Source organism: Amblyomma mixtum, unplaced genomic scaffold (genome assembly GCF_055824585.1).
Source record: "Amblyomma mixtum isolate Tamu unplaced genomic scaffold, ASM5582458v1 scaffold_23, whole genome shotgun sequence".
In the NCBI taxonomy this organism is placed as follows: Eukaryota; Metazoa; Arthropoda; class Arachnida; order Ixodida; family Ixodidae; genus Amblyomma; species Amblyomma mixtum.
The window spans coordinates 206,817-234,686 of NW_028317720.1; the positions used below are offsets into that span (position 1 = coordinate 206,817).

Below are 27,870 nucleotides of genomic sequence, written 5' to 3' on the forward strand. Positions count from 1 at the left end.
CGCGATGTAGCTCATGAGTTATTTTCAGAAGGGTCTCGAAGCGTGTATTTTCTTTTATTACCACGAATTGTTTGGCTGTTCAGTGTAATCTAATTATAGATGGATTAATAAATTGCATCTTAATACAATGACATGAATTTGCGATCAGGGACAAAAGTGGTATATTCCACGCGGTGAGAGCCAGAGCAACGATGAACAGCGTTGCAATGTCAACTACAGGCGGCATCTGGGATCGTGACAGCCAATCTGTGACCTTTATTATCAGCACGCATGTCACTTGGCTGGTTTCTTTTTGTTTAATGCGTTAGCTCACCAAAATGCCGCAGTTTTCCGTTGCTTCGGCTCCCGCCGCGTGGAGTATACCACTTCTGTCCCCGAGAGTACATTCTGCAGACTCTGAGTAGGCGCATTGCTTGTGTTTAGTGTCTAATGTTGGATTCCAATGGCAGATCGGGATCAAGTTTTTTTGCTCGGTTTGGATTAGTCGCATTCCAATGGTAAAATGGGAGCGCGAGTTGTATGATCCAATGGCAGATCGGGATCAGGCGTAAATCCCGGATCGCTCCGTGGGGCAGTGATACTTGATCCGCTGAAATCGGCGGATTTAACCGGAACCTCGCGTGACCTTTTCTTTTTCGCCGCGCCTGCTTCCTGTCGCAACCAGCAGCAGCCGCTTTGTTCCTGTCGTCGCTACGTGGTGAGCCGGACGAGCCGGGCGAGCCGGGACAACCGGGCACTTTCCAGTCAACAGTGGACAGCAATGAGTTTGCTTCGAGCCGTGCGGCACTAATTTTGCTTCATGGTAGTGACAGTTCCGACACGGGCACTGAAAGCTCAGAGTCCAGCAGTGAAGATTGGTCTGAAACGGACAGCGAGTGTGAAGCTGCCGGCCTGTATGTCTGCCGCCAACGTCAGAAAAATGCGCTAATATTCTTTGTTCGCGTTCATACCAAGCACTGGAGTAGAGGAATGTAAAAAATGAATCATTTTTGAGAATCGTTGGCCAACACCGAGTTGCTGGTAGAAGTGATAACTGCGATACAAGCAAATTTCTTTCTGATGCCCAGTGCGGCTGGCCTGCTGTCTGCTAGCTCCGTTGTTGGATGGCGTCGCAGAAATCGATCACTTGTTTATTTTATTATGAGACGAAGAACACAGAAAAACGTTGACGCGAGTAGCACCTTTACTACAGCGCTAGTCAGTTCCGAAGCGCCCTCAGCTGCGGCATCGATGAAAAACAGTTAGGCTTAGCGACGACTACGGCAGCCAGGGAGAAACGTTGGCCAGGGGGCAGCGCAGTTCGTCGCTCGGCGTGTCCGCGGGCGGCGTCGTTGCCGAAAGCTCGACTGTCTCGCTGATTGGTTCAGCGGCTTGCGTCTCACAGTCGCAAGGCTTGAAAATCGAGCAGCCAGCGACCTACCTGCGCGTCGTTATAGTGCCTAGAATGTACTGGCTATAGCGTCGTGAACCAATATACGCGACTCTCGCAGACGGCATCCGGGCGCCGCCTGCTAGACCGCTTGCACATCCAACACGAGTGCACTCCAGAGGAGACGTGTCGGATTCCAGAGCTATGGCGTCACAAGCTCTGGGTCCCTCCACTCCCGCGCAACATGGACACACATACACACGAAGCCAGACGAGAGGCGCGCGCTCGGGCCCTCGAACACCAACACGGATCCAAACAGGGTGTATACTACGTTGACGTTGCAGGGCCGTCGCCCAATGGATTCTACACGACCGCAGTAGTTCACCAGGATCAATGCGTTAACGGGCTCTCCTTTCGAGCGCGAAATTCAGCACAGGCTGAGGAAGTAGCCATTGCGCTTGCCGCCTCGGACTTGAATTCGAGGGTAATCGTGACAGATTCGCGTCGAGCCTGTCAACACTACCTGGCTGGCGAGATTTCACCTTTAGCCTACAGTATATTAAAGCGCGCAGTGAGGGAATCGGACCCTTCGCCCAAACGCACAGTTTGGACTCCAGGCCATCAGGGCGTTAGAGGTAATGAGGCTGCGGACGCGGCTGCCCGAGCGCTTACCTACCGGGCACCTCACCCAGCCTCTTCCGGCTCGGAGATTGTGCAACCGCTTCTGCGGTTCAGAGAAATTCTGGACGACTACTGCGAACGCCATCGCCTTTTCCCGGTCCCTGCTAAGGGCATGAGTAAAGCTGATGAGCGAACTCTGAGGCGCTTGCAGACCAACACAATGTTGTGTCCTGCAATAGTAAAACATTTCGTCCCCAAAATTGATGGGCGCTGCCCTCACTGTGGGGAAGTTTCCGATACCTTCCACATGGTTTGGGCCTGTCAAAAGAATCCTTCCCTTCCCCCCAATCCTTCCCCTTCCCGAGAGGCATGGGAGGCAGCCCTGCTCAACTGCTCGGGGCTGGAGTCTCAAAGGGCTCTAGTCAAACGGGCGCGAGTAGCGGCCTCGTCCAGCGGGGTCCTGGACTAAGGACTCGACCTATGTAAAGGGCCATTTTTGGTCTGCAATTTCTCCTGTTGTTTATTAAAAAGTTTTCACCACCACCACCACCGCCACTTCTTTCGTGAACGGTAGGAACAGGCTCACTGGCACTCCGAAGACCGCGGCCGCATACTCGCGTGTTCACGGAAAGCGGACCATCCTGTACATACGCTTTGGGTTTGTTTTTACATTACGGCCTTCGTACTACCTCCTTTTTGTTTCGCCGAGACGGCGTCTGTCAACGCGGATATTGCGCCTCGCGCAACTCCTGTCGCACTTGCACACGAAGCTAGCAGGGCGTCCGCTCCGGCGGCGCCCCTACTTTCCGCGGCTCACCGCTGCGGCACTGGCGTCGCGATCCCAAACTTGCACCAAGTGCTCCCGAGGGTGCACTCGCGTTCCAATCGCAAAATGGGAGGTGGCGAAGCTACGCGTTCCGACGCGCTCCGTACGCGATCCGACGGAGCGGTCCCGATCTGCCATTGGAATTCAGCTTAAGTTTTCGATGGTTTTTTCGAAACGTGTCTGTCTCTTTATTTCACGGCGCATAAAAGTAAAGTATTATGAAAAGTATATTACATCTTATAATTACTCACTGAAATTCACTTCACTGAAGCTACAACTTCAAAATTACAGCCTTAATTAATGCGGACATATGACTTTATGTTCCATCTTAAGGCGGCAGAAAGTCTTTTATGCGAGCGAGAGTAGGAATTTCGGGGGGTAAGGTGGCTGCATTTGGCACAGGCCTTGGAGTGGGCGTAGTTAGGCTGGTGGTGATAATGGTGATGATTAAGATAGTTCAAGGTGCGTGCATATTTTGCAACATCCGAGAGTTTTCTTGAAAACGTGATAACAGGGTAACTCAGGAAACACCCTTGAATGGATCCTGCTTTGAAAAGGCGATGAAAAGGCGCTGACGCCCAGGTGTCCTTTTCTAGGAAGTGTGACATCAACAGTGATACTATCGCGTCGTCCGTGGTCGAGGTTGACTGTGTTTAGTTCTTCTGGCAGCATATTCGGAGCGCCAGTGGTGTTGAACGGGAGATGTCACGATCAGCCTGACTATGCGCATTGTAGGGCAAAGGCCTCTGCCATGTCTGTTCGATTAACCCTGTTACCCTGGACTGCATTCATCTCGCATTTAATTCTTCAACCCCATGAGACACGATCATGCACCTTTCCCTGAAACGCAAGCTTTTATTAAACCGCGTGTTATTTTCGTAGGAATAACTACACTGCCGGAAAGCCAACGGCAAAAGCAAGAAAAATTACGATAAAACTAGGCAGTTTAAGTAATCTTGTACCTTGCTTTATACATCGGCTGATTTGTTATGAGCCACATTTCTTGCAAGACAACATAGTTGAATTCTGAATGTTTCTCTGAGCGAGACATATCGGCTAGTTTTATCTCAGTGAGCATTATGTCTTGCTATGAATAAATATGCGGAAAGGAGGGGCTGGAGGGAGCTAGGACACTGAAAGTAAGCAAGAAGGGCTCTTCGCGCTTTTGCGGCGCACGGGGCAAGATTTAGTATGGATCGGTTCGACACACATTTAGCTCTTTTTTAGCGCACTCAGTTTGTTTATTGCTTAAATGTCCACCTCCTCGCGGTTGAGTTATGCAACATCATATATGTGCTGGGCGGAAATGGATCATAAACGCTGATGAAGAGCCCTGTGAAGGATGGATTTCAATTAACTAGCGTTAAGGATGTTTTACATCCAACAGGTTCGCTATAATTTTTCAAATAAACTGCACATATCAGCGTCACTCTCAAATTTGCTTCGGCGTCGGAAAAGAAATCATGTAATGCGCTGTCATCCAGTATACAAAAAAAAACGAAAGAAATAAGAGGCACAAGGAGTGGCATGAACCAGAATAGTAGTAAACAGCGAACATTGTACGTTGCTTTCAGAACACAGTCTCATGTGTGACATTGTGACGAAGTAAATAAAATATCGAAAGTTTGCTATCTAATGTGTGAATGAAGGGAAAGTAAATCAATCGATGGAAAGCAGATGCTGATAGTGTTCTTCAAGTTCCTTCGAAAAATTCTGAGCATGTTTTATTCCAGACGATCTGTTGTTCCATATTTTTCGGAACGATGGCGGCGCCGTGCATCATCCGAGCACACGGCAGCTGATCTTCGCCGCCCCAGCGTGCGTGCAGCCAAGTGAGCGTCCAACAACAGGTCCATCGGCTGGTCGACACGGTCGCCGCTATCCGGTGGAAGGCGGCGTCCAGCATCCGGAAGAGGTCGAGGCCGTCAGTACGGCGACGGCCAATGTCACCCTGCGCTTCATCAGCCGGTGGTGGAACTAGGCTGTCAGCCGAGTCCGGCGCTTGGTTCTGGGCGCGATTGAGCGTCATCCCACCGTGGCCATCGGAATTTTGAGGAGAAAGACAGGTCACTTGGGAAAACCTCCGGCAGGCGGCGATTCTTTCTGTTCCTTCTGCGTCGCACTCTCTGGTGCCTCTCCGCCTTGTGTGCGGCGCGCTCCACATAAAAAGAGGAAAACGAAACAATAACTATAAACTACAGACATCTTCCTCAGAATGTCTTGTGCAAATTAATGTAACATATCATTTACATGAATGCTCTACCCTCATGCAAGAAGACAACTATTTTTGGGCAAATGCAACACGCCTTAAGAACGGGACTTTTCTACGAGACACAACTGATAGATTTCGGTCACAAATTAGCCCTCTCCGTCAACAATAACAACCAGGTTGACTGTACACTCTTGGACTTCCAAGAACCTTTAACTCGGTTGCGCACAGGTTTTTGGTGGTGAATTTGCCTACCTTCAAAATTATATCTTCCCCGTTCAAATGGCTCGAAGCGTATGTTTTCAGCAGAAAGCAACGTGTTATTCTAGAAAGAGTGCGAACAGTTCTGTGCCGTCTTTTCTTAACATTTATCAGTCATAGTTAATGAAGTATCTAGTGGGGTGAGATCGTACGCGGACTGTTGCTTTTACCGTGCTGTCACCTGTGTGGCACCTGTCAATCAGCTGCAACGTGGCCTAACCTAACGTGGCCTAACGTGGCCTAACCATGGTACAGTACGCGGTACACGACATTATATTTTTCATAATTATTATAAATCTTCTCCAATTTACAAAAAGGCAACCTTTAACTACCCGATAATTTCTACTGACACAAACGTACCATATGTCAAGAATTACAGTATAGGCGCCGCCCTCTCTAGCAATCTAAATTTGAACGGTCAGCTTAATCATATTGCTTTTAATGTTAGTCTTTTTCGATATCATTAAAACGCATTTTCAAACAGATATTGGTTAGATTGAAAAAATCTGTGCGGCGGAATATCTAGCGCGTTCATAGGAGTGACAAGTCAGCGCTTAAAGCAAAGCGCTATAGAGCGGCGAAGGGGTTAACTAAAAGGCACATGCCGACTTGGTCCTGGTCACCTTCCCTTTTAACTAAAGGGCTCACGCTGACTGGTCTCCTTCCCTTGTGTGCATATCCTCGCCTCTTCCTTCTCTCTACGGACGCCAAAGTACAACTTTTGACCGTGATTTATCATTAAGAGCTTCTGCTGCAAAAATACATCCTAATCGAACGGAGATAGTTTTTTGCGAAGTGACTTTCCCTGAAATGTGACGAATGAGTCGGTATTAATGCGGCGGGGAAAAATGTCACAAAGCTTAAGAGGCAGCAGTTGACATGCCACCGCACTACCAGAAAACGTTATCATTTGGCGATACCAATATTAGGAAAATCCCTTCTCAGCTAATGTTTTTAAAATTCACACTCCGGTAAATTTATTTTCATTACATTTCATTATAATGAGTGATAAACAGAACAGATCAGCGGGGAACTGACAATGCAAAGAAAGCAACCAAACATTCAAAAGAGGCAATAAATGCAAGTGGGTTCTTGTTGGGTAGTTGGTTTGACAGAATAGAAAGGAATAGTGTGGAGGCCAGACGGTGAAGGTCTAAGAACTTCACTTTTTAGTGCCTGTCTAGTTCACCTTTATCGTCCTTTGACCATTAATACTCTCCGCAAATAACACCGAAGAAAAAATTGCCTGCTTGGTCTCTGGTTTTTATTGATAAGGAAATGCTCTGGTGTCCCTATAAATCAAAACGAATAGGTGCAGCACTGTAGACGCCGTGGTGGCTGCTGACCCGAAAGAAGTGGGTTCGGTCGGGGTCGTGGCAGTCGAATTTTTTTGTAGGTGAAATTCTAGAGGCCCGTGTGCTGTGCGATGTCAATGCAGGTTAAAGAACCGCAGGTGGTCGAAATTTCTCTAGCTGTCCTGTATAGCGTTCCTCATAGAAGAGTTGCTTTGGAGCGTTAAGCCCACATAAACCGTAAACTGTAACAGGCCAATGACAAAGCGGTTAGGCGATTGCTAGCGACAGTTATTTCTTTCATTATAATGTTTTGTTTTTGGCCAAACGGCCGGCTCTAGTGTAGACCGCTCGGGGTGTACAGGTACAAATTCCACTTCCTCAGCCCTTTAAAATGGTACTGCCCGCGAAAATCTCCTTTTAGCGCTGACGCCGAGATCCATGGAGCACGCAAATAATGTATCCTTAAGAGTCTGGACGACGATATCCATAAGAACTAATAATTAAAGGTGACAATTTTTTCCTAATATCTGTTCAGTGCTCTCTAGATTATTTAGATGCATTTTTTCTTTTACTAACTGTTTGTTCGAAGTATTCTTGAGATGTACAGAAAACGACTTTTTTGCCCTGGGGAGTACTGCGCTGAATTTCTCTTGAACTTTGTGGCGGCAAAAGAATCCCATAAGGACAGACATTGGACAGCTATGGCGATGACATTTCTAATGTCCTTCAGTGACTCAAGCCGTGCATAACTTGAGACTTCATAGCACCCACCCACCTTTCTTTTCCTACTTTTCAAACAAAGTACTTCAGTTTATACTTTTCTGGACGATCAACTTATTCGACGCTCTAGTTATAACAATTTATTTTGGCAGCCGGTGAAACCCGGTGACGTATTCTTTCTGCATAAAGTTTTCATTTCTCACGAGCATTGAATCGCACCATCCTCAACTGCCTCTCCCGTAGCTGCCTGAATGACAAACTTCAGCTTTAGTCGGGGATGTCTCCCCATTTCACTCATACCATGCGGACTTGGATGAAGGAGTAGAGCAGCCCGCCAAGCTCGGGGCAAACGAAGCGATCGTAGACCGCACCTTGGCTCCACATCCGAGCCGCCAGAGGCACCCTGCGAAGGTGAACCATGCACTCATTTCCATGATGAAGCAAAAATAACGTTACGAATAGCACCATTCGTTCACGCTTGAACATTGTATACGGTTTGCGTAGCGAACACTGGTTGGATATTTTGCCAAATATCCTCAGAATACAAAGCGATACACCTAGCTATCCAACGAATCTAAGGGTCTCTATACAATTGCGTGATTGAAGCCAAAATGGAGGAGGTGCACAAAATACGGGTAGTGGGTTCCACATTGAGAAGTGCACATAGAAAGTGCATCTGTAGAATGTGCGTCCAGAATCCTAGAAAATCTAGAAAACCCATCATATCAGCAGCTGCCAGAGCGTACTGTGAGAATTAGCGCTTTTTTAATGCTTGGTGGACTCCGTTCATTTTATTGGATGATAGGTAGGAGTTGCTTAATCCTTCACTTTTAAGGTAGGTGGCGCTTGCTGCTGACACCAACAGCTGGCAAAAGTTCGCGATGGGCACAAAAAACTGAACTTCATCCTCGGCACGGTTCACCAGCAGAGCAGCTCAAGCCAATGTATGAACGCGAATAAGATTAAACTGAGCCCGACAATCTTTGCTGAACTCTCACGAATAACAGTTACAACGAACATTTCCGCTGCATGTTTCGCCATAGCATTCCATGCCTGGTTGCATGTTAGAGTACGCTCCTGGTTTAATAGCTGTGCGCAGTAGCTAGCTTTGTAACCCTGTCATCCCCTATTGCTTTCGGACGCGCTGCGAAGCTGTGCGACGAGCAGCGCCACACGCGGCGCTGCGTAGCGTCAAGAGTAGCGTCACGGGTAGCGTCACTAGTTGCGTCACGAGTTGCGCCGAGTAGCGCCAGCCTGTCCTACACCAGTGGCGTAACAAATTTGGAATAGTTTCGTATAAGATACGGCTGTGGGCAATTCGCATGTACCTGCTTTGGTCTTCATAAGGAAAGATGTAGTCGATGTGTGTGTCCGCATTGTGCACCTAGCGGGTTTAGGGACGGCATTTTTATTTCGTCAGTAGGCTGACTGCCTGCTACGTAGGCTCGAACGTCCAATGCATTTTCGCTGACCATTCATGCGGCGCTGACAGGACAAATGCGAATGCGAGCGCCTTGGTGGCAGTAGCTGCGAGCCCCCGTGAGAAGTGGCGCACTAGGTACACTAACAGCACTATCCACAAGTCTCCACGTTCATCCAGAGGCGCACGCCAGCATTTTACAAGTTTCACATTGTAATCAAGGGGTCATGTATGTAAGAACTTCCATTTTCGCAACGCTTAGGGCTTCGATTAATGAAAAAAAAAAAACGGCGTCAGCACCAAGACTTTCGTTTACGTATTCCCCTGCTGAAAATGCACTAATTACTTTTCTCTCTTTCTCGCAGAAATTTCCTTGGAAACCTAGCTGAAAATATGCCCAGAATGTACCAATCCAAAGGCCTAAATCATGCTGGAACTTTCAGTGCATTGTTCTAAACGCGGCTAGCTTGTAGCGCTTCAAAAAGAATGAACAGGGGTCAAACGGAGTTGGGCTGAAGAAATAATGCCACTGCCCTCCATTCATTGCTTGAAAAATTTTGTTCAAAGGAAACAGCCTCGTGGTAAGCAAGGAAGCGTGCAGTGAGGATCGCCAGAACTGAGCCAGAACGGAGCTCTGACAGTTCAGAAATATTTACGCCAACCACTTATTCGGAAACACAGAAATTTGATTCTCAATCCTCCCTGGAAGCGGTACAAGGCTGGTTGCTTAATTAAAGCTACTCACCCGATGAGTGGACTGTGGAACTGACGCGCCATCTGGGCACTCGGCTGTAGGCATTGCCTTAAAGCCATCACAGCGCCTCCGACGAGCACCGCGTAACGGTTCCGGCCTGCGAAAAGGCAACGTGGAGTTTTAGGATTACAGGCTCCTCTACTACAGTGCTAGAATAACACCGAATCCTCAGTTCGCAAGCATTCACACGCTTTCGGAATAGAATAGGACACCCGTCTCATTGCTTGTTTACCTGTCGATATACGGTGCCGCTGGATCCAAGTCTGCACGGAGAGCAGTTATTACACCATCCACCAGGCAGGATGTTATCAATCTACCCAGCGTGGGGTTTCCATGAGCAGAACAAGAAGTAGACCGGCATAGCACCCAATCTACCAGCTGTAGATTCACTGCACTCCAGATTCATGCGAGCGGTCAGCATATCTTTCTCTGCTACGGACTGGTCTCTCTAATACACACTGATTGTATGCTTCACCTGTGCAGGGTACCACAGCCGTTCCAGCCGCTTTGTACTATGAATGTCGCCTTGTCTGCCCCGAGCTTGGTGGTGCTCCACCAAGCTGCGAACCACCACTGCGAACCGCTTGTTCGCAGTGTTCCCGCGATGTTGTAGGAAACAGCGCTTATTATCTTTGCAATACTGCACTCAATCTCTCTTGAATTTTCCGGCGGCAATACAGGCAATACTAGACATTATATGGCGATAGCACCTCTCCTGTCCTCCGGTCGTACACAAGAGGCACGACAGCCCCCCCCCCCCCCCCTTCCTCCCCGCGACCCCTCTCCCCACCACATTTTCCTGTTGTGTTTCCTACTTTCAAAATACAATACTTAAGTTTTTACTACCTCAACAAGCCGCTTATATAACGCCACTTGTTTCAACAAACTATTGCGGCAGCCAGCGACACCCGGGCGTCGCATTCTTTCTGAAAGCAGTGGTCACTTCTGACGAGCATTTAATCGCACCATTCGCAACTGTCTGTCATGCAGCTGTCTGAACGACAAACTTGGACTTTAGTCAGAGATGGCTGCCCTTTGAATCACACCATGCCGACTCCAGATGCAGATATACAGGAGCACCACCAAGCTCGGGGCAGACAAGGCGACATTCATGGTACAAAGCGGCTGGAACGCCTGTGGTACCCTGCAAAGGTGAAGCATACAGTCATTAGCTTGACGAAACCCCTCACCTTAAGGCTTTCTGACACCGTCCGTCGAGTAGCGACACAATTTCTCCTCGATGCAACCCTAGCGTTGTGTAGCATTGTAGACGTTGGTTTGTCCTGCACCAGTGGCTTAACAGGTTTCTAATCGCGTAATATAAGATATGGCTGCGCGAAATTCTCAAGTGCATGCTTCTGTCTTCATAAGGAAAGGTATAGTTCATGTATGTGTCCGCATTTCGCACCTAGTGGGTTTGGGGACGGTCATTTTCTTTTCTGAGTAGGCTGACTGGCTGCTACGTAGGCCTGAACGTCCGAAGTATTTTCTCTAACCATTCATGCGGCGCTGACAGGAAAAATTCGAATGCGAGCGCAAATGTGTGGAAAACCGCGGTTAAAAATTACCGCATTAGATACCATCAGCGCTCTCCTTTAGTCGCCACGTTCATCCAGAGTTTTACGCCAGCAAGTTTAAGAGAATAATGAAGAAAGGTCATGCATGTCAGGTGTTCCATTTTCATAACGCTTTGTTCTTCGTTTACGGGACAAAGCTGCATTAGTAGGAAGACTCGTTTATGTATCCCCTTGCTTAAAATACGAATATTGCTTTTATTTCCGTGGAGCCTTACCTGAAAATATTCCCACAGTATATCAATTCAAAGGCCGAAGTTATTCCGGAACCTTATGTGTCTTGTACAGAACTCAGTAAGCTTGTAAGACTTTACAAACAATAAGGAGGGGTGAAAACGAATTAACCTGTAAATAATGTCACTGCCCTCTATCCATCAACTGAAAAGGTCATTCAAAGGAAACAGTGTCGCGGCAAGCAAGAAGACCGAACGAGTCAGGTTCGCCAGAACTGAGCCAGAATGCTTCCTTTTCATTTCAGAAATATATACATTGGCCACCTAATCGAACATAGAAAAATTTGATTCTCGATCCTCCCTGCTCCCGATACAAGGCTGCTGCTATACTAAATACTACTCACCCGCAGACTGGGTTCTGGAACCAGCGCCGCACCCGTCGCGCAAAAGCCATCAGAGCGCATGCGACGACCCTCGTCAGACGGCTGGTACCTGCGAAAAGACAAGGCGGAATTTTAGGATTACAAGCAACCTTCCTGCGGTGCTGTAGGCACATTGAAAAGTAAGTTTGCATGCTTTCATCCGTTTTGGAAATAAGAAAGGACGCCCCTTTCATTGCTTGTTTACCTCTCGATATAAGGTGTCGCCGGATCCAAGTCTGCAGAGATGCTGTGGCCGCAGTTATGGCACCAACCAGCCGGAAATGCGTTAACCACCTATCCGGTGCGGAGTTTTCGTCGCCAGAACAAGGTCTAGATCGTGCATAGCGCCCAACCTATAGTCTGGGTAATTACCCCACTCCTGATTTCGGATTTATGTGAGCGGTCAGCATACCTCTCTCTGCTACGCACTGGTCTCTCCAATACGCACTGGTCAGTGTGATGTCAGTCCGATGCAGTGCGAACGACAGTGTCGATAAGAATAATAAAAGGTGAGTATTTTTTTTCTCCATCTCTAAACAGTATTCTCTATGTGGCTCAGACGCAATTATTTTTTCACATAACTGGTTGTTCGCAGTGTTCCGGAGATGTAGTAGGCAGGTGTAGATGACAGATGTAGATGTAGATGACAAGGCTAAACACACATCTCAGAACGCTTCTGCTACCCTGCACTTACAGCTCTGGTTTATCACAAACGTTAGGAAAGAAAATAAATCTCGCAATATCAGTGTCACGCAATCGTAGGAAAAGGAGTGCCACCTATGAAAGCGCTCAATAGGAAAGCAAAATAAGAAAGAAATAACAAAAACTAAGATAAGAAATGAAACAAACACTATCATCGGGGTTTGGGCAGCAGACACCATCGTGATTGTCCGTGCTACAGGCTTTTATAAAAATGTTTCCACTTGTAATCGTGACTGGCTAGGCTGAGAGCAGTAGAGGGTTTTTACATGGTGAGTGAGGGTTATAAATATGCCCATGTTCCTGCAATAATCAGTTGATAGTTTGTGCATGTCTTTTTTCCGCAGTCGTAGTTTTGCCCCTATATTTTCAGTCATGCACCAACTACCCAGTGCCTGTCATTCTGTATAGAACAGGCATTTCAGTGATAGCTCTTATTCATAACGTTTCTCGATTTCTTGGGGTCTGCTACCAGCTTCCTTCGAAGTGAAATTTTCTGTCAACTTTTCTGTCAGGGCAAAATTTTTTGCGCAATTTTCTGTCCAAGCAATTCAAAATTGCGGCCCCCACAGTAAAAGGACATAGACCCTAATTTTTGATTGATTGCTGTTGTTATAATTAACTGGTCAAATTACTAATGTTTAACTGCTTTTAACACAATAATTAATAAGACATCATAAAACGAATTAGATATTTTGAATTCTCTATATAAGTACAACAGGTTACAGCCCAAAATTATCTAATGAAGTTAATTTTTAGTTAAGGTTATGATTATATTTATTTGCTACATTTACTAACCGTTAAGGTTCTGACCTACCTAATGGATATTCATAACTGGCTCGATGAGTACGACATGTTGGACACCAGTATTGTCCAATTAGGTCAATATATACTTATGGTTATGCTTAACATGGCGGCCATGTCGTGAGCACTCGGGTGACAGTGGATATACTGATTGCTATGATGAAACGTCGATGGAAAAGAGCCCACAAAAAATGAGAGAGAGAGACTTAAGGTGAGGTGAAAGAGCCCTTTCCCAAGCATTTCACCATAAAATGCCCGGCACCAGGCAGAGAAAGCTTGTATCTGGTGTATCATGGACGCGTCCCCGCCTCACTGGGTATCGCCCCAGGCACCTCCCACATCCCAGGCACATGCTCAAACGACTAACTAAGCCACCGCTGCGGTCTTGAAATTTGTCTTAAGCCTGTCTCACAAATTCAGGCGCTCACGCAAATGGTGAATGAACAGAACTGGATCAAACTGAACACCACAATCTTTGCTGAGCGCTCAGAAATTAAGCTGATACAAAAATTAAGTGAGACACAAAATCCACGTGACACACTTTGTGTTTAATAGCTCTGCGTAGCAGCTAGCCCTGCACCCCTCACATCCACCAATGCTTTCTGACGCGCTGCGAGGCAGTCCGCCGAGTAGCGTCGCATTTTCTCCTGCATCTAACCCAGGCGGTGCATTCCAGTGAAACCGCCGGTATGAACTGCGCCAGTGGCGTAAGAGCTTTGGAATAGTTTTGTATAAGATATGGCTGCGTGCAATTCGTATCCGCGTGCGTTTGTCTCAACCGCGGTTGAAAATTGGCATGCTGGATACCAACAGCACTATCCATTAGTACCCACATTAATCAAGAGGTGTACGCCAGCAAGCCTAACAGCTTATCGAAAAATGTTCATGCATATCAGGTGTTCCATTTTTACAACGATTGGTGCTTTGACTTATTAGACAAAGCTGCGAAAAAGCAATACTTTTGTTTATATATCCCCTGGCTAAAAATATTAAAATTGCTTTTTCCTTTTCTCCAAAGAAATTTCCGGGAAAGCCTGGCCAAAAATACGCCCAGAATGTACCAGTCGAAAGGCCGATGTCATGCTGGAGCCTCCAGTGTTTTGTGCTAAACGCCGTAAGCTTGTAGCACTTCTCAACGAACAAAGAGGGTCAAAAACCATGTTAATGGGTAGAAATAATGTCACTGCCCTTATCTATTGCCTGAGTTAAAAATTCATTGAAAGGGAATTGCGCCGCGCGGGCCAAGAAGCGTGCAGATGGAACAAGGTAGGTTCGCGAGAACTGAGTCAGAACGCAGCCCTCAGTTTTCACAAATAATTTGACCAGCCACACATCCACAAATACAGAAATTTAATTCTCAATCCTCCCCCCCCCCCCTGCAACCGGTACAAGGCTGCTGCTTACTTAAGACTACTCACCCGCTAAGTGGATAGTGGTGCTCGCGCTCCGTCTGGGCATACGCCTGTAGGCATCGCTCTAAAGCCATCACAGCGCTTGCGACCAGAACCTCGAAACAGGCGTTGCCTGCGAAAAGACATGGTGGAGTTTTAGGATTAGAGGAACCTCTTCTGCAGTATTGCAATCACACTGAATCGTAAGTTTGCACGCAGTCGCGCGTTTTCGAAATAAAGGACACCCATCTCATTGCGTGTTTACCTGTCGATATACGGTGTCGCTGTATCCAAGACTGCAGAGGGGGCAGTCATGACATCAACCACCGGGCAACTTGTTAACCACCTACCCGGCGTGGGGTTTTCGTCCCCAGAACAAGATCTTGATCTTGACCCACATAGCACCCAACGTACCGGCTGGGGAATCACCCCACTCCAGATCTATATTTGTGTCAGCATGTCTCTCTCTACTCTAAGCCCTCTCCATCTAACAAGACAGTATCGCTGAGAGTGATAGAGGCTTGTTAAATGGTGAACGAGGGTTGTAAATGTGCCTCTTTTCTTCCACTTAACAGTTGGTAGTGGGCGCATATGTAACCTTGTTCTTTCTTGGGTTGTTTTTTTGCGCCCTAGTATCTTCAGTCATGCACCAACTCGACGTACTGCCCGACATTTTATAGAGCCGGAACTATTTTAGTTTTCACCTCGGATGTAAACTCAACAATCACTGTTGAGATACGTGGTGTTTGCTGCTGATACCGACAGATGACACAAGCGAGAAATGTGCACGAAAGACGGACAGTGTCCTCATGATGATGATGATAAATTTTTATGGTGTAAGGGCGTCTTAGACGGAAGAGCGCCATGGCACCGGGTTTTTCCTTTACTCAAGGTGGGGTGAAATACCCATTTGCCAAGAACATCACCCTTAAAAAGCCGAACACCAGGCAGGGGAAACTTGTACCCACTGTATCACCGGTGGGTTCCCGGCGGTCCTGGGGATAGAACCTCGCATCTTCCGCAAGCCAGGTGGACGTTCAAACGACTAGGCCACCGCTGCGGTCTTGAAATTTGTCTTCGGCCATGCAAATGATGACTGAACTCCAATTGGGCCAAACTGAGCCAGACAATCTTTCCCCAACTTTGAGAATGGAAAGAAGCTGATGCAAAAGTAAAGGCGAACGACTCCGCTGGATATCCCCCGATAGCATTCTAAGTGTATTTTCTAGTAAGGAGTTAGCTCTCGCGGGCCCATTCACATATACTTCAGACACTTCATGTTTAATATTTCTGCATAGTGAGGTAACAGCTTTTGAATTGTGTCCATGAGTCTGTTTGAGGTATGGCTGTGGGATATACGTACGCGAGTGCTTTTGCCTGGGCAAGGAAGGAAAATAGTTGATGTTAGTCTCCGCATATCTCAACTAGTGGATGAGGCGAAGGCCATTTTATTTGCTCAGCACACTGACTGCCTCCTACCCAGGCCTGAAATTCCGTTGTATTTTCGCTAACCATTGATGCGGCGCTGACAAGACATGTGAATATGAGTGCCGTGGTGGTGGTAACCGCGAAGCCACTGTTGAAAATTGGCGCGTTAGATACCAACAGCATTATCCACTAGGCGCTACGTTCCTCGAGAGGTGTACGCCAGCATTTTAAGAAAAAACGGTCATGCATGTCAGGTGTTTCATTTTTAAAACGCTTGGTTCTTCGATTTATGCATGGGGCAAAAAGCTACGTTGGGAGCAAGTCTTTCGCTTCTGTATTCTCTTGCCCAACATACGAAAATTAATTTTCCTTCTTTGAAGCAGAAATTTCCGTGGAAGCCTAACCAAAAATATTCTCATAATTTACCAATCGAAAGACCAAATCCATGCTGGAACACTTAGTGTATTATGCTATACTTAATAATATTATAGCACTTCGCAAACAATGAAGAGTGGCAAAACCCTGTTAAGCTGTAGCAATAATATCAGTGCCCTGTATCCATTGTCTGAAAAGTTCGTTCAAACAAAACATCGTCCCGACAAGCAAGGAGCGCGCAGGCGGAATGAGTGAGGTTCTCCGGAACTGAGGCAGAACGGCGCTCCCAAATTTCAGAAATATTTGCCCCAGTAATTTATTCTGAAATACACAAATTTGACTCTCGATCCTCCCTGCAACCAATCCAAGGCAGCTGCTGTACAAAACACTACTCACCAGCTGACCAGATTGTGGAACTAGCTCGCTGTACGGGCACACGGCTGTACCCGTCGCGGAAAAGCCATCAGGGTGCCTACGACGAGACCCCGGGTGCTGCCTGCGAAAAAAGAAGGTGGAGTTTGAGGATTAGAGGCAGTACTGCAGTCACACTGAATCGTAAGTTCGTCCGCTTTCACATGTTTTCGAAATAAGAGAGGAAACGCATCTGACTGCTTGTTTACCTGTGGATATGCGATGTCGCGAGATCAAAGAGTACAGGAATGCAGCGCCCGCACTTATGACACCAACGTCCGGGTACTACGCTAACCACCTACCTGTTACAAGGATTTCGTCACCAGCACAAGATCTAGATCGACACAGCGCCCAACGTATGGGCTGGAGAATCGCCCCATTCCAGATCCATGTGCTCGGTCAGCGTACCTGTCTCTACTACACCCTAGTCTCTCTAATACGCAATGGCCAGTGTGAGGTCAGTCTGCTGCAGTGCGGACAACAATGTCCTATAAGAGGCAATAATGAAAGGTGACCTTTTTTTTTAATCCCTAGTAAGTGGTCTCTAGTTAGCTTCGACGCAATTTTTCTTCTTCTAACAGTTTGTTCGCAGTGTTCCCGAGATGTTTTTAGAAAACATCGCTTCTTATACTGGGGAATACTGCACTGAAATTTCCAACAGGGGCCCATCCCCCCTGCCACCTCCCTCCTCCTTCCGTCAAAAGAGCTACTACTGGGGCTAGTTGGAAATACAAACTTGAAGAAATTGGTGAGCGCTAAAAAACCACGGAAAAAGGACGAACACACAGGACGAAGCGCTTTCTAACAACTGTTTTAATCTCAAAAGGAATATGACTATATACACACATTTGACGTCTTATCATGCACAGAAGAGGGAGGTACGCACGCGCTGACAAGAATAAAAATGAAGGAAAAAAAAGAAAACAGGTAAAAACTACGCGCGCTTACAACAGCCGAAGATTGCTATTCCTGAGATAGGTTAATTCAGTTCCCCCTAACATCACCGAAGGGGAGCTGACGCATTGCTTATCCGGAGCAACGTGCATTGCGAAAGCTTCGATAATTTCTCTTTCGCGTCTGTTCCGAGCCCTACCTATAACCTTGGTGTTTTTAGCAGTGGTATGCATTTACAGTGGGCACAATGAGGTGTCAGATTCCCGGATTGTCAGATTCCCGGACATAATCTTTCGTGTTCCCGGAGCCTCTTGTTAAGGCATCTGCCCGTTTTCCAACGTAAGTTCGTTGGCAGCTGAGTGGAATGCTGTAAATGACGTTTTCGTCACACTTTACATAGGTGTTTTCGTGTTTGATATTGCACCCAGGCTTCTTTTTGTGGTCTTCAGTCTCGTTGACCTTTTTGCACATTCCAATGAGCTTATTGGGAGCTGAGAAAACCACCTGGACTCCGTACTTGTTGGCTATCCTCCTTCCGTGTTTCCTGCTATCAGAATACAATACTTCAATACTTGAGTCTTTAATTCCTGGAGTAAAGACCTTTTTGCAAGGCACTTGTTGCAAGAAGCTATTACGGCAGCCGGCGGCACCCGGGCGTCGCATTCTTTCTGAATGAACTGGCTACTTCAAACCAACACATAATCGTGGCATCCTCAACTTTGTCACGCAGCTGCCTGAATGGCAAACCTGAAATTTAGCCAGAGATGTCTCCCCGTTAACTCAGGCCGTGCCGACCCGCGATGAAGCAATAGAGCAGCCCACCAAGTTATTTGCAGACAAAGGGACACCCACAGCCCGAAGCTGGTTGCCACATCCGAAATGCCAGAGCTACCTTGCGAAGTTGAAGCATAAATAATGTGCAGAATAGCGTCATTTGTCTGCGTTTAAGCATTGTAGACGAGTAGTCTAGCGACCACTAGTTAGAAGTTTTTTAAATATTCTCAGGATACATGGAGAACATGCAGACAATTACAAACGGAAAGCACGTTGCTACATTTTGCGCACTATAGCCTCGAAAATCTTAAAAATATAACTTTCAATTTCAGTAGTGCCAGCATGTTCTATCGAAATTCGCGTGGTTATTTTGAATGCAGGTTGCGTTACTCTGAATTTAGTGTGTGGTAGGGCGCAGCCGCTGCAGGTAGAAAATGAATGAATGAAAATATTGCGCCGCAATTATAACACAGGAAAAAAAAGGCAACGCATGCACACGCTGCGAAGTGTTTATTGGAAGAAAATGGCAATATTTATAAGCCTTGCTTAGCATATAACAACGCCCTATCGGTCTAAGCCCATCCAGTAACAAGTAATCGGCAAATAACAAGTCTAAATAGAAACCCCAGAGCACTTCCTAAACCCTGCACTTATAGCACTAGCGTATAACAAGGGTTAGAAAATAAAAAAAATAGCAGTAGCAGTGCCAGTCAGTCGTTGGAGAAGCAGTGTCGGGTTGTAAGCAAAAGCAGTCGATACCTTAATAGCTAAGTGGAGATAGGTAGACTAGCTTTGAACATTAAAAGCTTCAATGCAAGACAAAAGCAAAACAAGAGGAGTGCGAAAGCATCGACCTACTCTGTAAAAAGCCTGCTTCTTGACATCTTCAGCATCTTTGCCACTTGTACCCAAGCGCCTTTCAGGGTTTTTCCGCAGCAACTGTAAGTCAACAATAGAGAGTTTTAGTATAGCGAGCTTTGCATGTAAGATAACTACATATTAGACGTGCAAAAACAGAAGCAACATAAAAAGTGACAGGAACACCGCCTAAGTTTAGGCGTCGGACGCTGATACTGTTCAAATGTGCTGTCTTTTTCTTGTGTTGGCATGGTTGCGTAGCATTATTTTCAGGCATACACCAGCTCACCCCAGAGCCCGGAGATCTGTACAGCCCGCGGCGGATGAAATCTCACCCATCGCTGTTGTGTTAAGTCACTTTGGGTGCTTGAACTGACAAATGACACAAGTGGGCGATATCCACGATGACTGAACTTTATCCTGATGATGGTGATGATGATGATGATGAATTTTTATCCCGCAAGGGCATCTGCGGCCGAAGAGCGCCATGGCACAAGGTTTCTTCTTACTCAAGGTTGGGTCGAAGACCGAGTTGGAAAGCATTCCCCCCCTGAAAATGCTGAGCACCACAGAGGGGAAAAGCTCGAAGCCATTGTATCAACGGTTGGTACACGGAGGCACCGGGGATCGAACCCCGCACTTCCCGCCGGCGACGCGGATGCCCAAACAACTGGGCCGCAGTGGCGGTCTTGAAATTTGTCTTCGGCACGGCTCATAAGCACAGCGGCTCACGAGAATGGTGACTGATCGCAAACTGGACCAAACTGAGCGCGACAATCTTTGCTGAACTCTCAGAAATAAAGGTAATGCAAAACACAAGGTGAACGTTTCCCCTGGGTATTCGCCGATAGCATTCTAAGCGTCTTTTGAGTAAGAAGTTAGCTATTGAGTGTCCAGTGACATGTACTTGAGACACTGTGTGTTTTATAGCTCAGCGTAGTAGCTAGTCCTGCACCCCTCACATCCACTAAGGCTTTCTGGTACGCTGCGAAGCTGTCCGCCGAGTAGCACCATAATTTCTCCTCCATCCAGCGCGACTACTGCTTTGCAGAGCACTCGCCGGCATTGGCTATGGCGGTGGTGTAACAGCTTTGAGATAGTCACCAGAAGTCTGTGTAAGATATGGATGTGAGAAATTTGTACGTGATTGCTTTTGCCTGGGCAAGGATAGCTGATGTGAGTTTCCGCATTTCGCAATCAGTGGATGAGGTGACGGCCATTTCATTTGCTCAGTACGCTGGCTACGCAGGCCTGAACTTCCGATGTCTTTTCGCTAACGATTCAGGCGGTGATGACAGGACACATGCGAATGTAGGCATCGTGGTGGTGATAACCGCGCAAACATGGTTGAAAAGTGGCGCGCTAAGTACCAACAGCACTATCCACTAATCGTCGTGCTCATCCAGAGGTGTACGCCATCAAGTATAACAGTTTAAGGAAGAAGTGTCATGCAAGTCAGGTGTTCCATTTTCACAACGGTTTGGTTTCGTTTGGTTTATGGGGTTTAATGTCCCAAAGCGACTAAGGCTATGAGAGACGGCGTAGTGAAGGGCTCCGGAAATTTCGACCACCTGGGGTTCTTTAACATGCACTGACATCGCACAGAACACGGGCCTCTAGCTTTGTGCTTCGATTTATGGGTCAAAGCTGCATTAAGAGAGAGACTCCTTGATGTATCCCCTTCTTAAAATACGAATATTACTTTTCCCTCTTACAGGAAAAACTTCCGCGGAGGCCTAACCGAAAATATTCCCAGAATATACCAATCGAAAGGCCGAACAAATTCAAGCTGCAACATGCAGTGTATTGTACTACGCTCAATAAGCTTGTAGCGCTTCACAAACAATGAAAAGGGGTAAAGCAATGCTAGTGTGTTGAAATAATGTCACTACTTCTATCCATTGCCTGAAAAGTTCGTTGAAAGGGTGCAGCGCCACGGTAAGGAAGAAGCACGCAGATGGAACGAGGCAGTTTCGCCAGAAATGAGCCACAGCGGCACCCTTCCATGTCGCAAATACTGACACCATCCACTTGTTCGGAAATACAGAAATTTGATACTCGAACCTCCCTGCACCCGATATAAGGCTGCTGATATACCAAAAACTACTCACCCGCGGACTGGATTGTGGAACCGGCGCGTTGTAGGGCACCGGGTGAATGCATGCATCGCCTAAAGCCATCAGAGTGCCTGCGACGAGACCCGCCAAACGTGCGCGGCCTGCGAAAAAACAAGGTGGATTTGATGATTACAGGCACCTCGGCTGCAAAGCTGCAATCACGATGAATCGTAATTTCGTGCGTTTTCACGCGCTTTCGAAATAAGAAAGAACACCAATCTCATTGCTTGTTTACCTTTCGATATACGGTGTCGCTGGATCCAAGTCTGCAGATGGGCAGTTCTGACACCACCCACTGGGATAACAGCTTAACCACCTAGCAGGCGTGGGGTTTCCGTCACCAGAACAAGATCTAGACCGACGTCGCACCCAACCTACCGGATGGGGAATTACCCCACTCTTGGTTCATTTTTAGCGGTCAGCATACCTCTCCCTACAATGGACTGGTCTCTCTAATACGCGCTGGTGGGTGTTATGTCAGTCTGAAGCTGAGCGAACGAAAATGTGGGCAAGTAATAATAGTCAGAAGTGACTTTTCCCCTTAATCTCTGATCATTGGTCTCCAGGTGGATTAGACGCCATTATTCTTTCACTAACCGCTTGTGCGCAATGTTTCCGAGATGTAGGAAACAGCAATCTTTATCGTGGGGAGAAGTGCAATGAATCTCTGCTGAACTTTCCGGTGGCGTACCAATCCCGTAAGGGGCGACTTCGACATTGTATGGCGATGGTATCTCTTCTGTCGTCCTGTCGTACTTAATAGAAACCACTGCCCCTAACCCCTCCCCCGTGTTTCCTACTTTAAAGATACAATATTTCAGTTCTTATTTCCCTGGACGAGGTACTTATCTCAACAAGCTGTTACGGCAGCCGGCAAAATCCGGGCCACGCATTCTCTCTGAATGAAGTGGGAGCACTTAATCGCACCATCGTCAGCTGTCGGCCATGCAGCTCACTGAACGACAATCTTGAACTTTAGATGGAGATAGCTTCCCTTTCACTCACGCCATGTCGACTAGAGATGCAGCAGTACGAGGGCACCGCCAAGCTCAGGGCAGACAGGGTGACATCCACAGCTCGAAGCGGGTTGCCCCATCCGAAACGCCAGAGGCGACGGAGAAGCCTACGATCAGTTGTGTTACGTAGCATAAATAATTCGCTAAATAGCGCCATTTGCTTTCGTTTAACCATTGTAGACGAGTTGTCTAGCGGCCACTGGTTGTACTTTTTTCAACATATCCTCAAGATATGAAGAGAAACATCATATGAAGAGAAACATCTAACGATCCCACTCATCTCTAGGTCTCCAAACAAATGTGTGATCGAAGCTTTAAGCCTAAAATACTGGGCGCTAAAAACGTGCGCACTGAGAGGAGCATACAGTCAAACACGGACGGTGTTTTTGTATAATGTGCACATAGAAGCCTAGAAAATCCGGGAAAAAAAATTTCTGCCATTGCCAGCACGATCTATAGAAATTTGCGTGGTCAATTTGCATGCTTCGCACGTTGTTACACTGAATTTTCGGGGCGAAAAGATGCATCCGCTTGGGGTCGTGAAGCAATGAACGAAAATACAGCGGCTCCACGACGACAACAAGAAAGAACCCAACACATGCGCACACTACCAACTGTTTATAGGAAGAAAGGGGGCAGATATATAAGCGACATTCACAATGTAACAACGCTCTATCGCTCTTAGCACAGTCATTAGGAAGTAATCTGCAAATGAAAAGGCGAAATTCAAATCGCAGAACGCTTCTTCTTACCTGCACATAAAGGACTAGCTTATAGCGTACGTTTGAAAAGAAAAAAAGATAAGCACTAGCAGTATCAGTAAAATAAAAAAAGCGACACCACCTTTTTGAGTAACGGACGCCAAAAAAGGAAGACGGAATTCTGGGTGGTGATAGTCTTCATAGAAACATTTCCACCTTTACTTGTTACTGACGGGACTGAGAGCGATAGAGCTTTGGTACATGGTGAGTGAGGGCTAAATATATGCCCCTTTTCTTTCATTCAACAGTTGGTAGTGTGCGCAACTGTTTTTCTGTCTTGTATTTTCAGATATATACCAACTCGCCCCACTTCTCGTGACTCTGTAGAGCCGGAGCTATTCGATTTTTCGCCACTGATGAAAACTCAACAATTGCTGTTGAGTTACGTGGCGTTTGCTTGCGACACCGAAATATGGAAAAAGTTGGCGATGTGCACGGAAGCTGAACACCGTCTTAATGATGATGATGATGAAATTTTATGGCGAAAGGGCGCAAGTGGAGTCAAAGACCCATTTACCAAGTATTTCACCGTAAAAAAGGCCAGGACCAGGCCGGGGGAAGCTTGTACCTATTGTATCACCGGTGGGAAGCAGGTGACACTGGGGATCGCCCCCCGCACCTCTCGAATGCGACGCGGATGTTCGAACGACTAGGCCACCTTAGGGGTCCTGAAATTTGTCTTGGGCGTGGCTCGAACACAGCAGCTCACGCAAATGATGACTGAACGCGAATTGGACCGAACTGAGCCCGACAATATTCGCTGAACTCTCAGAAATAAAGCTAATGCAAAAGAGAACGTGAACTTATCAACGGGGTATTCCCAGATAGCATTTTAAGCTTCTCTTCAGGCAAGAAGTTAGCTCTAAACTGTCCAGTGACATGTACTTGAGACACTTCGTGTTTTATAGCTCAGCGTAGTAGCTACGCCCGCACCCCTCACATCCACTAAGGCTCTCCGGTACGCTGCGAAGCTGTCCGACGAGTAGCATCATAATGACTCCTCCATCCAGCGCGACCGCTGCTTTGCTGTGAACTTGCCGGCATCGGCTATGGCGGTGGTGTAACAGCTTTCGAATAGTGTTCAGAAGTTTGTGTAACATATGGCTGCGAGAAATTCGTATGTGATTGCTTTTGCTTGGGTAAGGAATCAAGTAGTTGATGTGAGTCTCCGCATTTCGCAACCAGTGGGTGAGGATACGGCCATTTTATTTGCTCAACACGTCGACTACCTGACGCAGGCCTGAAATTCCGATGTATTTTCGCTGACCGTTCAGACCGCGCTGACAGGACACATGCGAATGTAAGCGTCGTGGTGGTGATAACTGGGCAACCACGGTTGGAAACCGGCGCGTTAGGTACCAACAGCGCTACCCACCAGTCGCAACGTTCAATCAGAGGTGCACACCAGCAAGTTTAACAGTTTAACGAAGAAGGGTCATGCATGTCAGGTGTTCTATTTTGACTACGATTGGTGATTCGATTTATGGGGCAAAACTGCGTTAGGAGCACAACTTGCGTTTATGTATCCAGTTGCTGAAAATGTGAAAATTACTTTTGGCTCTTAACCACATAAATTTCCGTGGAAGCCTAACCGAAAATATGCCCGCAGTATGCCAATCGAAAAGCCGAAGTGATGCTGGAACCTTCATTGTTTTGTGCTAAACGCCGTAAGCTTGGAGCAGTTCACAAAGAATGAAGAAAGGTAAAACCATGTTAATCTGTAGAAACAATGTCGCTGCCGTGAGCCATTGCCTGAAAAGTTCGTTGAAAGGGTACAGCGTCACTGTAAGCAAGAAGCACGCAGATGGAACTAGGTAGTTTCGCCAGAACTTAGCCAGAACGGCACCCTCACATGTCAGAAATGTTTACTCCATCCTCTTATTCGGAAATACAGAAATTGGATTCTCGATCCTCCTTGCACCCGATTGAAGGCTGCTGCAATACTAAAACATACTCACCAGCTGAATAGATATTGGAACTAGCGCGCTGTATGAGTACGGCTGTACCTGTCGCGGAAAAGCCATCAGAGCGCCTCCTACTAGAGTCACCAGATGGTTCGTGCCTGCGAAAAGACAAGCCGGAATTTTAGGATTATATTCACCCCTACTGCAGTACTGCAGTCACACTGAGTTGCAAGTTCGCACGCTTTCACGCGTTGTCGAAATACGAAAGGACACCCCTCTGAGTGCTTGTTTACATGTCGATATAGGGTGTTGCCGGATCCAAGTCTGCAGAGATGAGACACCCGCAGTTATGACACCAAAAACCAGGCACTGCGTTAACCAACTACCCGGTGCGGAGTTTTCGTCACCAGAACAAGATCTAGATCGCGCATAGCCCCCAACCTAGTCTGCGGAATTACCCCACTCGTGGTTTGTGTGAGCGGTCAGCACACCTCTCTCTACCGCGCACTGGTCTCTCTATAACACACTGGTCAATGTGATGTCAGTCTGATTCCATACGATCTGGAATGTCTGTAAAAATAATAACCAAATGTGACTTTTTTCCCCTTAAACTCCAATCAGTGGCCTCTGTGTGGCTTAGACGCAATTATTCTTTCACATAAACGCTCCTTCGCAGTGTTCCCTGGATGTTGCCGAAAACGGCGCTTTTTATCCTCAGTAATACTGCACTGTATCTCTCCTGAACTTCCCGCCAGCAAAACAATCCCGTAAAGGGCTACATTGGACATTATATGGCGATGGTATCTCTCCTGTCCTCCGGTCGTGCATAAGAGAAACGACGGCCACAGCAGTAACGCCATGTTTCCTACTTTGAATATACAAGACTTCAGGTTTTACTTCCTGGACGAACCACTTATTCAATACGACTTGTTGCAACAAGCTATTACGGCAGCCGGCGAAGACCGGGTGTCGCATCCTTTCTGAATGAAGTGGTCACTTCTCACGAGCACTTAATCGCACCATCCTCAACTTTGTATCATGAAATGAAATGAAATCTTTATTTGCCATCAAATACACATGGGGGTATTATAGAAAAAAGCTGTTTTTGGACAGCTTTACGGATCCACAATCCCTTATTTCAACAGAGTGGCGGCATCACATAACATATTCTTGATATCCACACATACATACATATTTAATATGATACAGATAAGTATTCACAGTAAACGAAAACAGAAAACAACAGCAAGGTTAGATAACATTACATAGAAACCAAATACATCTGCTGGAGGTCCTTGTAGGTGCCGTGAAGAGGTCAGAACGGACCGAATTATAATAATTCAAAAGCGTTGGTATTGTGTACCTAAGGCACTGTTTCCCGTAACTTGAACGTGACATCGGTACTGACCAATCCTCGAAGTGTTTTGTAAGGTAACTTGGAGTTCTGTCCTGTAATTGGGATAGGTTACGTATATTGTTGATATTCCTGTGGATTTCCTGTTTATATAGATGACTTAAACGATATCTATAGAGATTGTGAGCTGGAATTACACCACAGTTACTAAAGAAAGTTAATGTGGAAGCAATACTGTATAAGCATTATATGCAGCTCTCTGAACAACAAACTTGAAAATTCAGTCGGAGATTGCTCCCCTCTCACTCACACCAAGCCAACTCCAGATGCAGCAATAAGGCTGCGGCCGCGATGATCGGTGCAGACAAGCCGACATCCACAGCTCGATGTGCGTTGCCACATCCAAAACGCCAGGGGTGCCCTGCGAAGGTGGAGCATACAATCAGTTGCTTGGCGAAGCATCAATAACGCGCCAAATAGCACCATCTGTTTTTATTTAAACATTGTAGACGAGTTGCCTAGCGGTCCCTGGTTGGATTGTTTCCAACATATGCTCACGATAAGAAGAGAAACATCTAGTGATCACACGAATCTTCAAGGTCTCTAAATAAGTGCATGATCGAGGCTTTAAGTATAAAAAGACTCTTCACACAAGATGTGCGCGCTGAGACACAATATCTCACACGGAAAGTACGTTGGTACAATGTGCCCACAGAAGCCTTGAAGATCTGAAAAAAAAACCTTTGAGTTTCAGCAATTTGTGGGGTTATTTTGAGTTCCGGGTGTGTTACAGTGAATGTATTAGGTGGTAGGGCACAGCCCTATCGGGTACAGCAAGATTGGCTGAAAATTCTGCGCCGCTAGCACAACACAAGAAAGAAACAATGAACACATGCGCGCACTACTAACTGTTTATTAGAAGTAAATGAGTATATTTGAAACCCTTTATTCAGCATGCATATGTACGCTGTATCGCTCTCAGCCCGGTCAGTACCAAGTAATCTGCAAACGACAAGGCTTAACGTAAATTTCAGAATGCTTCTTGCACTTAAAGCTCTTAAAGAAACACTTGAAAAAAAAATGTTTCAATGACAGTGTCTGACAATCACAGCAAAAGCAGTGTTATGCATCTGAAGGGAAAGCAGTCATCACCTTAAACGCAAAAGCTGAACAAAAAAAGTAAAATTTCGGTGGAATTTCTTTGGAGGAAAAATTCGAGGCCCGTGTACTGTACGATGTCAGTGCACGTTAAAGAACCCCAGGTGGTCGAAATTTCCGGAGCCCTCCACTACGGCGTCTCTCATAGCCTTAGTCGCTTTGGGACGTTAAACCCCATAAACCAAACCAAACCAAAGACATGGCAACAAAGAGTAACATATGAAAAAATACTACCACACAGGTTCGGACGTAGGAGCCCAAATAAGGAAGACTTATGATTGG

The 27,870-nt window shown here is 46.6% G+C and overlaps 1 protein-coding gene across 22 annotated transcripts in view; it reads right to left on the reverse strand.

The window, feature by feature from the left end:
* Positions 1-4,494: 4,494 nt before the first annotated feature.
* The window catches only part of LOC149324560 (uncharacterized), a 109,856-nt gene continuing 86,480 nt past the window's right edge, over positions 4,495-27,870 (reverse strand). For 16 of the 22 annotated variants that reach the window (XM_089565320.1, XM_089565318.1, XM_089565319.1 and 13 more), the window contains 6 exons: positions 26,741-26,851; positions 25,131-25,234; positions 21,390-21,496; positions 19,279-19,359; positions 16,738-16,837; positions 14,566-14,671 (listed from right to left, as the gene is read on the reverse strand). In XM_089565320.1, the coding sequence (XP_089421446.1) occupies positions 16,814-16,837; positions 19,279-19,359; positions 21,390-21,496; positions 25,131-25,234; positions 26,741-26,851 (427 nt within the window). In that variant the 3' untranslated portion in view covers positions 14,566-14,671; positions 16,738-16,813. Of the gene's footprint in view, positions 4,973-9,466; positions 9,573-11,626; positions 11,715-14,565; positions 14,672-16,737; positions 16,838-19,278; positions 19,360-21,389; positions 21,497-25,130; positions 25,235-26,740; positions 26,852-27,870 lie in introns of those variants that run through there. The other 6 variants (XM_089565321.1, XM_089565333.1, XM_089565332.1 and 3 more) reach the window with 6 other exon arrangements.